The sequence below is a fragment of the Eptesicus fuscus genome, chromosome 14, assembly GCF_027574615.1.
Source record: "Eptesicus fuscus isolate TK198812 chromosome 14, DD_ASM_mEF_20220401, whole genome shotgun sequence".
In the NCBI taxonomy this organism is placed as follows: domain Eukaryota; kingdom Metazoa; phylum Chordata; class Mammalia; order Chiroptera; family Vespertilionidae; genus Eptesicus; species Eptesicus fuscus.
The window spans coordinates 14,367,680-14,382,119 of record NC_072486.1 but is presented as its reverse complement, the minus strand read 5'-3'; the positions used below and the strand labels follow the sequence as shown (position 1 = coordinate 14,382,119).

General features: G+C 46.9%; 1 protein-coding gene across 1 annotated transcript in view; it reads left to right on the top strand.

Moving 5' to 3' along the window:
• Nucleotides 1–12,111: 12,111 nt before the first annotated feature.
• The window catches only part of DNAH11 (dynein axonemal heavy chain 11), a 200,692-nt gene continuing 198,363 nt past the window's right edge, over nt 12,112–14,440 (top strand). Inside the window, exons 1-2 of the mRNA XM_054726107.1 lie at nt 12,112–12,465; nt 13,444–13,587. Coding sequence (XP_054582082.1) covers nt 12,112–12,465; nt 13,444–13,587 — 498 coding nt within the window. The remainder of the gene's footprint in view (nt 12,466–13,443; nt 13,588–14,440) is intronic.

Here is a 14,440-nt window from a genome sequence, read left to right as displayed (position 1 = left end):
CCTGACCGGGAATCAGAATTGAACCATGACCTTCTGGTTCATAGGTCAATGCTCAACCACTGAGCCATGCTGGCCAGGCTGTTTTGTTTTTTATTTAGTAAAGCCAGTTTGATTCTTGGAATTCTGGGAACCATATAACCATGAACAAAACTGGAAGAGTGATGCTTTTTGTTTTATCATAGACTAGAGGCCTGGAGCATGAAATCTGTGCATGGGTGGGGTCCCTAGGCCTGGCCAGCAATCAGGGCTGATCAGGTTCCCTGCCTCCCACCTAGTCCTTCCCTTGCTCCCTGCATGTGCTACCACCCACACCCAGTTCCCTGACCCAACTGAGTGATCAGGGCCTGCTGGCTAGGGGGAAGAACCAGCATGTTAGTCGGCAGGCCCCATTGGTGATTGGGGCCTGCAGGTTGGGGGAAGCTCCTGCATTGAGTGTCTGACCCCTGGTGGTTAGTGCATGTCATAGCAACCAGGCATTTTGTAACAGTCGCTTAGACATATATATATATATACTAGAGTCCCAGTGCATGAAATTTGTGCATGGGGGGGTGTCCCTCAGTCCAGCCTGCACCCTCTCCAAGTAGGCCCGCTCAAACAGGCTGTCGGACATCCCTCTCACAATCCAGGAATGCTTGCTCCCAACTGCTTGCCTACCTGCCTGCCTGATTGCCCCTAACTGCCTCTGCCTGCCAGCCTGATCGCCCCCAACCACACCCCTGCCAGCTTGATCGACGCCTAACTGCTCCCTTGCCAGCCCGATTGCCCCTAACTGCCCTCCCCTGCTGGCCTGGTCACCCCTAATTGCCCTCCCCTGCCAGCCTAGTCACCCCTAACTGCCCTCCCCTGCTGGACTGGTCACCCCCAACTGCCCTCTCCTGCAGGCCTGGTTGCCCCTAACCTCCCCTGCAGGCCTGGTTGCCCCCAACTGCCCTCTCCTGCTGGCCTGGTCACCCCTAATTTCCCTCCCTTGCCAGCCTGGTTGCCCCTAACTGCCCTCCCCTGCCAGCCCGATTGCCCACAACTGCCCTCCCCTGCTGGCCATCTTGTGGCAGCCATCTTTGACCACATGGGGGCAGCCATCTTGTGTGTTGGAGTGATGGTCAATTTGCATATTACCTCTTTATTAATAGGATAGGAGATTATTGACATAAAACTATTGGCAGAGGAATGTCAAAGCTGTGCTAAGAGCAACACTAATATAATATGGTGTGGTTTAGAATGCCATTCATAATTATCCTAGCATTTGACAAACTATTACCTTCAACAAAGATAACTTCAAGAAATCAGGAAAAAAGTATAGCTTGTTTGTTATTTGTATTTAAAAGTTCAGATGCTTAAAGGGGTGGAGAAACTTAAGATGCAAGAAACGTGAAATACATTATTCAAAACATCTGAATCACGTATTTACTGCTCAAGGAGTAATATCTGTTTGATATACACACAGCTAACTTGTAATTGTGTAGCAGGATTTCTAAGGCAGATACTTCCTTTTTTTTAATATTTGCTAATTGTTATAGGCCTTAGGCTGTGTTCCTATTGGTATCAGTTGGCAATGAAATGGTTTAATTTTTGGATACCTGAGAGTATCTCAAGTGCCAAGGAACTTAAGAAAGAAGAGGGGAGGGAGGAAAATAAATCTTGTAAACCTTTATTTTTGTCTGAAGAAATAGTTTGTCAAATGCTAGGATAATTTTTCCTGGAAGTAAAAAATGTTCCAATTAATGAGATTGCTAGATTTCAGAATATTAATATATACTCCAAATTTTTTTTGTATAAAAGAAAATCACGGTACATTGTACTTTCCCCAGTGAAGTCAACCAGGAAAATTGGGTGGCTGTCAAACAAAATTTTCACATGAGTCTATATTTGAAATGTTCCATAGAAACAAAATATTTTACCAGAACAATTTTTTTCCAGGAAACAAATACCTGTGTTTCCCCCAGTGCATAACTGTGGCACTGTTTAAAATTTAGTTCAATGGAAGCATAACAGGGATTTTTGTTCCCTATATTTTAATAGAATTAAGTACACATATAGATAATATATATGCTATGTATCACATTTTAGATATATATCAACATAACATTTGAATTGGATTAAGAAGTTCAAACTTCAAAATAAAACTATCTTGTTTTTAAAGCTGCTGAAAAAGCTTAGAAAAACAAACAGCTAGGCCTAAATGTGCACACGTGGTCTATGACCAATTCTGTATAAAGACTTGTACCAATAGTCTTCATAAAACTACATGTTTATGTAGCCCTCCTATTTCTGGGCATTGGTTTGCTACAGGACTTAACGATAGCTATGACTAGTGGGTTGGTAGTTTGAGTTTCCACTCGTTGAGCAAATATTAAGTGTGTACTTTGTACCAGGTGTCAGACATAGACTAAGAATAAGACAAAAGTCCCTATCCCTGCCCTCAGAGTTCAAAGGGAGCACAGGTAGGACAAAGGTGGTGGGCGTGCTCAGGAAAGCCTCCCGCAGTGATGTCTGAGCCAACCCTGAAATGAGGAGCAAGCACTGCAAATCAGGGTCCAAAGGGAAGCTGGGGAAAGAGGAATCCAGCAAAAGGGAGGAGCCCAAGGCTGGACCATGGCTGCAGCACAACAGTCTAGACTCTAGAGGGACCAACAGGGAGGTCAGCAGGAGAGGGAAGAGGTGGAGGTAGAGCAGCACCTGTAGGCCCTGTGATCCTTGCATTGGAGGGCCGAGGCCCACTCACAATGGGGATAATAGCACACAGGTCTGTTAAGAGGATCAAATAAGATACCTCTATCATGCCCCTGACAATAATGTCCAGTAGAAGTATTGTTAATGATAAGTTAACCCAAAAGATGGAGGGCATGGGATATTTCCCAGCTGGTCCAAAACGACAGTGCGTTGGAAAAAAGGCAAGAATACTTTTCAATGTATGAAAAGAAACAAGGGAGAAATTTCAGTCGGGATTTCTTGATCCAACTCTGTCTATTTTTCTCAAACTATCTGCCTGTCTATGAGCTAGTTTGGGGTGCTGTATCTCAAAACTATATGGTGGCTATTTTCCCCTAATGCCAAGCAAAATTGAGGTTTCAAATCCTAGTTATTTTCTAATTTTGAAATGTTAATTCCAACTACTACTTGCCTACCTCAAAGTGATAGCAGACAACCAAATGAGTGAGCCAAGCAAACCGGTTACTGGAAAAACAGTTGCTCATGTGTGGTTCAGTAACTTTGTGGATGTATGTGAGAATAATTTTCTGTATTTGAAATCATAAACGGACTCAAGTTTACAGGGATAAAGTACCTCTGTGTGTTCAGCTTCCTACCAAATTACAGTCACAAAAAAGGAAATGTCCAATTTGGTGTACAAAGGTTTTCTTATTCTAGACAACTTCCTCTTAGCCTTGGTTCAGAAAAGAATAATAGGATGTTCTATGTTTATGAGCTCTAAGCTACTTTCACTTAGCTTTTCAGATTCTTTGTGGAATAAGATAGGATACAAACAAATCAGCCAAACTTGGCTTAGTGTCCTGCCAAGACTCAGAGGCACCTCTGGCTAGCTCCTGCTCTCCGCTTCCAGCCTTCTTGTGTATTTCACTTTCTTACCTTGGCTTCGGATCCTGTACTTAATCCAATTTGCCCCTTTCGTTTCCACGCTTGCCTTTGGAGATCCTGTTGTTCAGTCAGTCAGTCAGTCAGTATATTTATTGAGCATCTGTTGTGCCAGATTCAGGCACAGAGGATGCTGTCCCTCTTTTCTGCACTAACCCTGCCTCCTTGCATCCCTAGGTTTCTGGGGCACTTGGCGATCCCCTCGCCCTGCTCCTGGGGCTGGCCTTGAAGAGGCAGACGTGCATTAAGCATGCAGTTACAGGGAGGAGCCAAAGCTCAGATCATGTTGGGCCAAATGAAGATGAACAGGTTTCAAGTCAGAGTCAGAGAGCCAGGAAGTCAGACGCTGGGAGCAAAGATCACACACAAGCAAATTACAGGGAAGAGGAGGAAATTAAACGTGAGCAGTTGTCTCAAACATTCATTAGTCTTTGAATCATGCCTTTCTAGAAGGTTGGCTTGGCTCAAGTTGTGTTATTTATTGTCCTGCTATGAAATGTGGTTTAATAAATATTTTATTGGTAGTATTATTTTTGAGATGTAGAAGCCATAATAAAGTTCTACTTTCTCCTGGTAAAATCATTCCTAGCTTGTATAATTTCATGTTGGAATTAAATACATCAGTAATTCACGGTGCTGTGTACAGGCCATCATGATCTCCAAGTGTTTGGTCAACCTGACGAGTTTGAAAACTGCTGTGAGGGAAATAATTTTCAAGGCAAACAATAAGCTCACTGGAAAAAGATTCCAACTCAATTCAGAAATATTGTAAATGAAAAAAAAAAAGAAATATTGTAAATGGTTATACCTTTAACTGAACTATGTCTTTGAAGCTTTATTTTATGTTTTATTTTAACTTATTTGTGAGATTCATGTATGTATGTGCGAAATGTGTGTGGTGTGTTTGGTGAGGCATCATATATTTCTAATTACAAGTTCAAAAGTCAGAATTAAGTGTATAACTTACTCTGGCTTTGTATTGTAGTTGCTTCCTCTCACTTTCTACAATTATGTCGGCAGGAAGATAACCTTGTAAAATTAAGCCCTATTCAGTGACTAACTTTTCAATCACGTTTTCGCCCAAGAGTGGTGGTTTTAAAGCTATGTCCGTAAATTCTTTGGTCCTCCTCCCTTGGATAGCTAGGTAAGCCTGATTCCGCTCCTCGTGTGTGTGGACACATGACTTGCGTCTAATGAACAGAATCAAATGGAGTGGCTGCAACAGCATGCGACTGCACAGACTAGCTGACCTTTGGACAGCTGCCACCTAAGTGACCTTGAAGTGGATCTTCTAGCCGTGACTACAGCCCCAGACCCTATCTTTTTTTTTTTTTTTAATATATTTTATTGATTTTTTACAGAGAGGAAGAGAGAGGGACAGAGAGAAACATCGATGAGAGAGAAACATCGATCAGCTGCCTCCTGCACACCCCCTACTGAGGATGTGCCCGCAACCAAGGCACATGCCCTTGACCGGAATCGAACCCGGGACCCTTGAGTCCGCAGGCCGACGCTCTATCCACTGAGCCAAACCGGTCTCGGCCCCAGGCCCTATCTTAACTTCAACCTGAGGAGAGACTCGGAGCCAGAGCACCCAGCTAAGCCACTGCCAGATTTTTGACCAACAGGAAGTCTGTGAGCTAATGTTAGTTGTTTGTGGTTTCTAGCTACTAAGTTTTGGGAGTTATTTGTTATGCAGCAAGAGATGACTAATACACCAGGAGACATTGATGTTCAACCAATGCCATCTATGCCATGAGGAGCAGGAATGATGCAGCACTTCTTAATCAAATGCTCCACGATCATGTCCAGGGATTTCCTCCACGCCAGTGACATTCTGTTCTGCAAGTTTTGCTGCAGATGTCTGAGCAGTAATAACCACAACGGATATGCCTGTCTGCAGACCACAAATGTCAGACACACCCCAGTTTCAGAGATGCTAAAGTGAAAAGATGTGCAGCACAGAATCGATGAAATACACGTAGAGCTATGTCTGCTATTTCCCTTCTGCTTCCATCAACCCCCTTTCTTCACCAAGACCTTGATCTTGCCAATTGCAGTTTCGTTGACCATTTCAGGACAAAACTACTGAGGTTCACAGGGAATTACCGGATTTGCCCCCTCAGTTTACGGGGGGAGTGAAGGGCTTGGGTAGCCGCAGGGCAAGACCCCTGGTGGGATCTGAAGGAATGCTTTGGCAACCCTAACCTTCCCCAGCCCGGGCCACCCTTCCTGTGTCACAAAGATGCCCGCCCTCTTTATAAGGGGCTGGGAATGCTGGGACAGTGGTGGGGGCTTCTTGGTGCTGGCAGGACGTGGGCCTTAAAGAGGACATGCTAATCCTTGGAGATGCGGGAATATTCTAGTTATGTGTGGTTCCCTATATCCTGGAACAATTCACTACCAGCATGTTAGGAATATAAATATATATTTAGCTAGAAAAGCAAGAATGCAAATAGTGCTTACTGGCTTAGGAAGAAACGTTTGTGATGTTATGATGGCTTATAATGTAAATATAAAGGATGTACTGTATAATTAAATATAAAAGAAAAAGGAGACACTGTTCTCCTCAAATATCTCCACTAGATCAGCCATCACCTGTGAAAGGGCTTAGTAAACTGTTGACACTAGACAGATGCAATGCTTAATTACATATGTGGGTGGTGCCTTCACTCTGGGAGGGACCCCTAATCCTCACTTAGTTCCCACCTGTGGGACTCTGAGCACCTTCTCTGCTGGCTCCTCATTTCTGATGTCAAAGAAAGGTTTAACAAGCAGGAATCTATAATAATAAAAGTGTAATATGCTAATTAGACCCAACGTCCTTCCAGACGACCTTCCGGACAAAGCAGTGGGAGCCAAGTCCCTTGCACAAATTTTGTGCATCGGGCCTCTAGTGTTTAATACGATTCAGGGAAGATTCACAAATGATTGTGCTTATACCCCCTACAACTTAACTCCCTTTCATGTTCTTTTGATGAATTTATTTAATCTCTAAATCTTCTCTGGAACTCGTGCGTCTAAAATAAAGCTTCCTGCTTGTTCGGATCGCCTGTAATTTAATTAGTCTCTTTTTATAGATTTCTTTTTCCCTTCTCCCTTCAGGGGCTCTAACTCTTTCCCTGACTGAAATTGCTTGGGTCACAGAAGTCCTTTTCTTCCTGGCATTATTTTTTTTTTAGAAGGGCTTTTTTTTTTACCCCCTTTTAAAAAATTTATTGGGGTGACATTGGTTAATACAATTACATTAATTTCAGGTACACATCTATAATACATCATCTGTATATTGTGTGTGTGCTCACCATCCCAAGTCAAATCTCCTTCCATCAGAAGGGCTTTTTTCAATTCAACAAATATTTGAGCAAAAATATTGCTAGAGGTCTAGGCTAGATGCTGCCGGGGATTTTAAAAAATGGCATGGCCCCTTGCAGTGCCTGCCTCCAAAGGGCTGAGTTCCCAATCAGGAAACGTAAGAGAGCTGTGCAGATCACCGCAATGCAAAGCAGAGCACATATACTTGTGCAGGAAGAGATGAGACCGAGTGCTGGAGAGGATTTCCTCTCAACAGCCCTGCGGTGTTGCTGGCTAGCTCCTGGCCTCTGTCAGTCCTCTCCAGTGCACCTCGGTATTTTCTCTCTAAATACGGGGCGGGGGGGGGGGGGGGAGAGTAGGCTTACAGTTGTGAGCATGCGAAACACAGTTTATTCTTGTGTTGTTATTAATTATTGTATTTTCTACATGAACAACTGTAAACCTACTTTTGTCTCACCCTGTATTGCAAAATTATGCCTTTCTGCAAATCCATTGGTTTTTCTACAGCAGTGGTTCTCAACCTTTCTAACGCCGCGACCCTTTAATACAGTTCCTCATGTTGTGGTGACCCCCAACCATAAAATTATTTTCGTTGCTACTTCATACCTGTAATTTTGCTACTGTTAATGAACCGTAATGTAAATATCTGTGTTTTCTGATGGTCTTAGGCGACCCTGCTAGCGGTTCTCAACCTGTGGGTCTCAGTAGCAAAATTACAGTGATGAAGTAGCAACGAAAATAATTTTATGGTTGGGGGTCACCACAACATGAGGAACTGTATTAAAGGGTCGCGGCATTAGAAAGGTTGAGAACCACTGCTCTACAGCATTTCCCCCTTTAATTCTTAAATTCATGCTTATTCTCTGCAAAGATGCTTTAGCCCACCCCCCCTTTTTTTAAAAAAAAGAAAAAGTCAAAACCAACAGTGGAAAGAAAACATAACTGTTGTATGTCTGCTTTGAGGGGGGTCTTTTAAAAAATTCTATCTTTATTGTTGAGAGTATTACAAATGTCCCGTTTGTTTGTTTGTTTGTTTGTTTGTTTGTTTTTCCCATTGAACCCCTCCACCCCCCCTTCCCAGGCCTTCACCACTCTATTGTCAGTGTCCATGGCTATGCATATATGCATATAATTCCTCAGTTAATCCCATCCCCGCCTTCCCCCTGAAATTTGTCAGTCTGTTCCATGCTTCTGTGTCTCTGGATCTATTTGTTCATCAGCTTATTTTATTCATTAGATTCCACATATGAGTGAAATCATATGGTACTTGTCTTTGTCTGACTGGCTTATTTCGCTTCGCATAATACTCTCCAGGTCCATCCATGCTGCTGCAAATGGTAAGAATTCCTTCTTTTTGCTTTGAACGGGCTTGACCTTCCACACTGACGTTCCTTCCTGTGACTTGCGTGAATGTGTTTTCAGTGGCATGTCACCCTTCTCTGCCGACCCTGTGACGTGTCTGAGGACATACACAGCAGCTCCCTGTCGCATTTGCCCTTCATCCCCTTGTTTCTGTGTCTTGATATCTCTGAAAATCCAGATAATAAAATTCCTCAAATCACATTTTCTCAACTTTCCCCTGTTCTTCTTTTTCTCCTTTCAAAATCTTAAGTTGACCTCAGTCAAGGGCTTGTCCAAGAATAAAGTCCCTTTAATGTTTAGCCACACTTTTTTAAAAAAAGTAATAAAGGCTTGCAATTCATGGGAATCATGTTAGATTAACATGATATTTTCCATGATGCTCTGTGTATTGGGGGCACCTGAGAGAAATACCTGTCAATGGACAGCTTCCCCCCTGCCCTGGGGAACAGAGCCCAGAGTTTGCAGGCTCCTCCTAGCGGCCATATCCGTAAGAGGAGGCTGGTGCTGGATTGTGAGAAGTGAAGCTCACCTGGGAGGTCTCATCGCCCTTGACAAATGCAAGGTTGAGGCATGGGCACGGGATGTAATTATAGCCAGTCAGGTGTAGGGGGAAGACTTCCGGGGGGTTTTGGAAAGTTTTCTCCGCTCCAAAGTGAAGACGTTCCCTGTTCTTGCCTCTGAACATTGTCACCTACACGGAGGGCCAGAAAGCATCATTACCACTCAGCAACCACGAATGGAAGACTCACTGAGCTACTGAGACCACAGAAAAGAGATGTGAACAAGTGTCCTCCCTGAGTCACTGAATTAACCAAACCCCGACTTCACTACAACCAGACCTGTCGTGTGACATGACAACCGTCTTCCGTGTAGGCTGCTGTGAGACGGGTTTTCTGTGCACTACCCTGGAGAGCACAGCCTCCTCTTGGACTATGCCCTGTGCTGGAACACATGCACACGCACACGCACACACGCACACACGCATGCACACGCACACACACACATGGTGAAGTGATTGTCCATCTCCTCTGCTGCTGCCCTTTACTCTTCTCCTCAGGGCGCTCTTTTCTCCTTTGTTACCAGAGACCTCCCTATTCTTTTAAATACCCTGTTCATCAGATTTGAGGAGTTGTGCAATTGGATCATTTACCCTCACAGAGGAATTGTGTGGAGCAATGGTTGAGGGGATCTTAGGCATAGCAAATGGCTGAGGAAGCTTTTCCTGGAGACTGGAAATCATCTGCTCCTCTTACAAGTGAGGCTGGTCCTGAGGGCTAAGTCTGAATTCATCCTTGGACGTATTCCGCAGGAATCTACTTTCCCAGAGGAGAGACTGAATAACGTTATTTAACCTCTCTCAGTGTCAGAACCCATTGATTCTATCCTGTTTACTATCCCTTCACCCCCTCACATACTCATCTCATTACCCAGATGAGATACCATATTAAAATATTTTTCCAGCTTTATCCTATATAATAAAAGCCTAATATGCTAAGTGTCCGACCGTTCGTTTGACCTTTGGACCAGTTGCGATGATGTGCACTGACCACCAGGGGGCAGATGCTCTGAGTGGTAGGTCAGCTTGCTGCTGTGGTCCAGCCGATCCGGACTGAGTTAGATGGGCCAGGCATGCCCTGGAGTCCTCCTGTGGTCCCTCCCAGGCCCCGATCGTGCACCGGTGGGGTCCCTTGGCCTGGCCTGTGCCCTCTCCCAATCCAGGACCCCTCGGGGGATGTCCGTCCGCAGGCCAGGCCAAGGGACCCCAACGATGCAGGAATCTGTGCACCGGGCCTGTAGTTGGGATATAATTGACATAACATTGTGTAAATTTAAAGTGTACAATGTGGTAGTAAGGTAGTACTCCTGTTCCACATAAGGAAACCAAGGCACCGAGAGGGCCAGTCGCCGGCTGAGGTCACATACACTTAGTACCTAGGAGAGGTGGAATGCAGACCCAGCTGGTCTAGCACCAGCCTGGCCAGTATAAACCCAGCGTATACCTGGATTTGAGAGCAGGAACCTGGTCTGCCTCTTCCTGGTGTAGTTCCAGCATTGACAGCAGTGCTAGGCACTTAGTTGGCATTCAGTAAATATTTGTGGAGCAAATAAATGAACTCAGCACGGTACATGGCCCTTGTTGGCTGGTACTTGACAAATGTGAGCTATTGTTAAGGAAAAGTATTGAAAATGTGGGAATCGGGTAAAAGAAAGGCAGCATGTCTCTTTGGTGTCACATTTTAACATTGTTTAACTGGTCCACCAAAGGATTACTTAATTATTTAGGTCAGTGGTCGGCAAACTCATTAGTCAACAGAGCCAATTATCAACAGTACAACAATTGAAATTTCTTTTGAGAGCCACATTTTTTAAACTTAAACTTCTTCTAACGCCACTTCTTCAAAATAGACTCGCCCAGGACGTGGTATTTTGTGGAAGAGCCACACTCAAGGGGCCAAAGAGCCGCAGTTTGCCGACCACGGATCTAGGGAAATGTACCTTTCTTGTCTCGTTATTTACTATTGATTACGGAGCCAGACTCTGTGAATATTTTTATTTTTGTTCACTACAGATGTAGATTATTTCTGAAATATAAATTATTCCAAAAAAAGAACCCCCTCCAGAAAGTTAAGATTTTATCGCCCTAGAGAATATTAAAAAGTATTTTTCTAGTTTAGCAATCTTATTCCAACCGACCTTCTCCACTGCCTATAAATCTTTTTCTAATTCTCGTTGGAACCAACTTCTCCATTTTGTTGGTTTCCTCAATACTGAGTTTAATGGGGCTTTGACATGCCCATTCTATATTTGGAGTTACTTATGTAGCTTTTTGAAACTTGTACTTTAATATTTGCACTACTATCTAACTTTTCCTGCTGGATCTGAAATTCATTTTTCACTTTCAATTTAATACAACTCTTATTTACAGAATTCCTGTTCCTCAGGGGTCGGGGACGCAAAGCTGGAATAAGCAGCACCGTGAGGTGTTTGCAGGGATTTCCAGACTTGCAACTAGCCACTGGAGCCCCAGCACTATCAAGGCTTTCCAGGAGCCCGTGTTAATTCAAGATTCTGATCACGTAACTGGAAAAGCGTGTAGGTGTCTGCAAGAGACAATTAACGTCCCCAAAAGAAAAATTGTTTGAGGCTCTGAATCTTGCTGGAAACACCTGTTTATCAATAACCAGTTATAAATGGGTTATTGAGGGCAACACTCCTTCATAGCTCTTAGGGGAGGCATAGGGCTTGAAGTTTTTACAGGTAAACCTGGGCCACAGCGTAAGGTGAGACCACCGCCATCAAGCCAGTTGTCCCCTTTCTGCTGGAGGGGTGTCTGGCCTTCCATTTGTGAAACACTCAACACCTGTGAAGCGCAATCAACTCCACCCAAGATGGAACTGCTTAAACCACAGCTGTTAATCCGTGCGGGGCCGTGCTCCGTCCTCCCCCGCGGCGCGGAGACTTCCAGTGGGCGGAGACTTCCAGTGGGCGGAGCAGCCGAGGACACGCCTCTCCCCCGTCGGGTTTGCGGCCCAGAGCCCGAAGCCCCGCCCCTCTGCGCTCACTCCGCCCCCCGCGGGACGGGGCGGGGACTCCGTCTCCCGGGAAACGGGACGCGCTGCTCCTCCTGGCCCGGCGCCCGCGCCTCCCGCGGGGCTCACTGCGCGCCGACGCCTGCTGCCCGGTAGCCGCAGGTGGGGAAGGGCGGGCGGGCGCGCGCGCGCTCGGTGGTCGCGGGAGGAGTAGGGAGCCTGCAGGGGCGCCTCTGCGGAGGGGTGTCCTCGCCCCCTGGGGCTGGGCAGGGGCGCGCGCGCAGCCGGCCAGCCCCGCGTCTCCTGGACGGGCCCGATGGCAGCCCCGGTGGTAGCTCGGGAGGCGCGAGGCGAGCGAGAAGCCCCGACCCTTCGCCTAACCCCGGGCTCCGGCCTGGAGGCGGCGGGCGTGCTGGAGGTGGAGGAGGAGGAGGAAGAGGAGGAGGAGGCGGCGGCGGCCAGGAGAGCTCGGAGTTTCGCCCAAGACGCGCGGGTGCGCTTCCTCGGCGGCCGCCTGGAGCAGATGCTGGGGCTCCCGGCGGAGAAGTGGAGCCAGCACCTGGAGAGCGAGGACCGCCGGCGGGTCCTGGCGGAGTTTCTGGAGAGCCCCAGCCCCGCCTGCCTGGTGTTCGGCGTCGCCGCCGCGGGGCGGCTCGCGGCCTCCCGGGAGGTAAGGAGCGAGCGGAGGGGACCCGACCAGCATAACGGGGACTCGGGCGGGGGACAGGCCCGTAGTCCCTGCTTGGGTGTCGGGAGGCGGGGCGGGGCGCAAACTCTCAGGCCCTTTGAAAAACGTTTTCTGAAGTCCGCCCGGGACTCGCAGAACCCCCAGGTGCGCCCGCTCTGCCAGGAGCGGCTGCAGGCAGTTCCCGGAGGTGAGCTGAGCCTGCTCGGCCCGACGGAGCGGGACCGGCAGCAGCGCTTCTCCCCGCGGCCTGGGCGGGGGCGCCAGGTGGCTTCGGCGCCAGGTAACTTCCTCTCCTCGCTCTCGGGGCACCCTGGAGCCACTTCCTTAAAAAGGTGTTCGGCACAGCCCGGGTGACTTGACTGCCGTCACCCCACTTCACCCCAGGGAAGAATACGTAGCCCCGAAAAAGGAGTGCGGGGTCGCCTGCGCGAACGTGGTGTTTCCCAGCCATTGGGAGGGGGGGAGCCTTCCTCCTCCCCGCTTCCTTTCTCTTCCCTCCGCCCACCGCCCGCCCCCTTTCAATGTGGACGGCTCGTCCCCTTGAAGGTTAAGTGTCACCTACAAGTGCAGCATCGGCAATTAGTATTTCTCAAATGCGAAAAGTTTGCAGCAAGATTTACAGCCTTTAGGTCTTACAGTGCCTCAGCGGAGTGCAAAAATGTTACTGTCTTCGCTGGATGTGGTCGTAATATTCCTTGGGAAGTAGGATCCCAGAGAAGAGAGACAGTAACAGGAACTTGCCTTCGGGTGTTGTGAATTTTGAAACTTTTTGCTGTGCTACTTTTATAGTCGTAGCTCATTTAAAAAAAAAATTGTCAGTACACAGGGAGATGGAACCCTTAACTCGGGTAGGTATCCGGGTTTCGTTCCTTTGCCAGCGGTCTAGCTACAAGTTAGATTCTGCTTGTTAACATGGAAACTCCATCTGGACTCGCACTAATTATCTTGATCCTGTTTCAGATTCCAAGAGATGCAAAACATAAACTCATTTATGTTGCCAAGAAGATTGCGGAAAGCACTGGAGTAAACGATTTCTTTCCAACGGTTTTGTTTGGAGAGATACCGGCCTCATCCCTGGGACACGTAACTGCTTTCCTAGATGAGGTACTAGCCTCTCTTTAATATTTGAATCTTTCGATGGCCTCAGTGACACTTGGGATTGTTCGGGTCAGCTCTGTTGTGTGTGTGTGTGTGTGTGTGTGTGTGTGTGTGTGTGTGTGTGTGTGTGTTTGAAGAGAGAGAATGTAGAAGCCAGTGATCTTGAGCCAAATGGCCGGAGTGTAATAGCTTTTAGGCTGTTCCTCAAAGCAACGGAGACTGACTGATGCTCATGTTCCACAGGTGGTATTTGTAGGATCATCTTTTCCCTCTTTCTCAGTAATGGAAGTAAGTAAAAAGCAGCTTGAATTGAATAGGCTCTTGTACCCAGCTAGAGGTTTTAAACTTTACATTCAGCGTAGAGACAAACTGACCCTTTGGAAAGGGTTTTGGAAATCAGTTTTTGATTCTTGTCAGTTTCTAAGCGGTTAAGAGTAATGGAAACGAAGTGTTAGGTATGGTTGCCTTCAAAGTCCTCCTCCTCTCCCCTTAACATTAGAGAAATGCCCCCTAAACCAATGTTACTGGCACTTTAATGTGTATCAGAACCACCTGGGGATTCCGGGAGAGGCGGGCCGCGTGGGCTGGGATTCTGCATTTCTAACCTGATGCACGGGCTTTGAGGAACACCGTACTCAGTGACTGTGGTGGCATCAGAGCAGGGGTTTTCAAGCTTTGCAGAACATTAGAACCACCTGGGGAACTCGACAACATCCCCGCCCAGGGCACACCTCAAAGGAATTAGCACCTGGCTCCCACCAGAATCGCCAGGTGATGCTCTTGTGCCCCAGGCATTGGGAACTGCTGGGCTAGGAGTTAGTAAATCAGATCTCAGCGCAGCCCTGCCATCCGGGCTTGA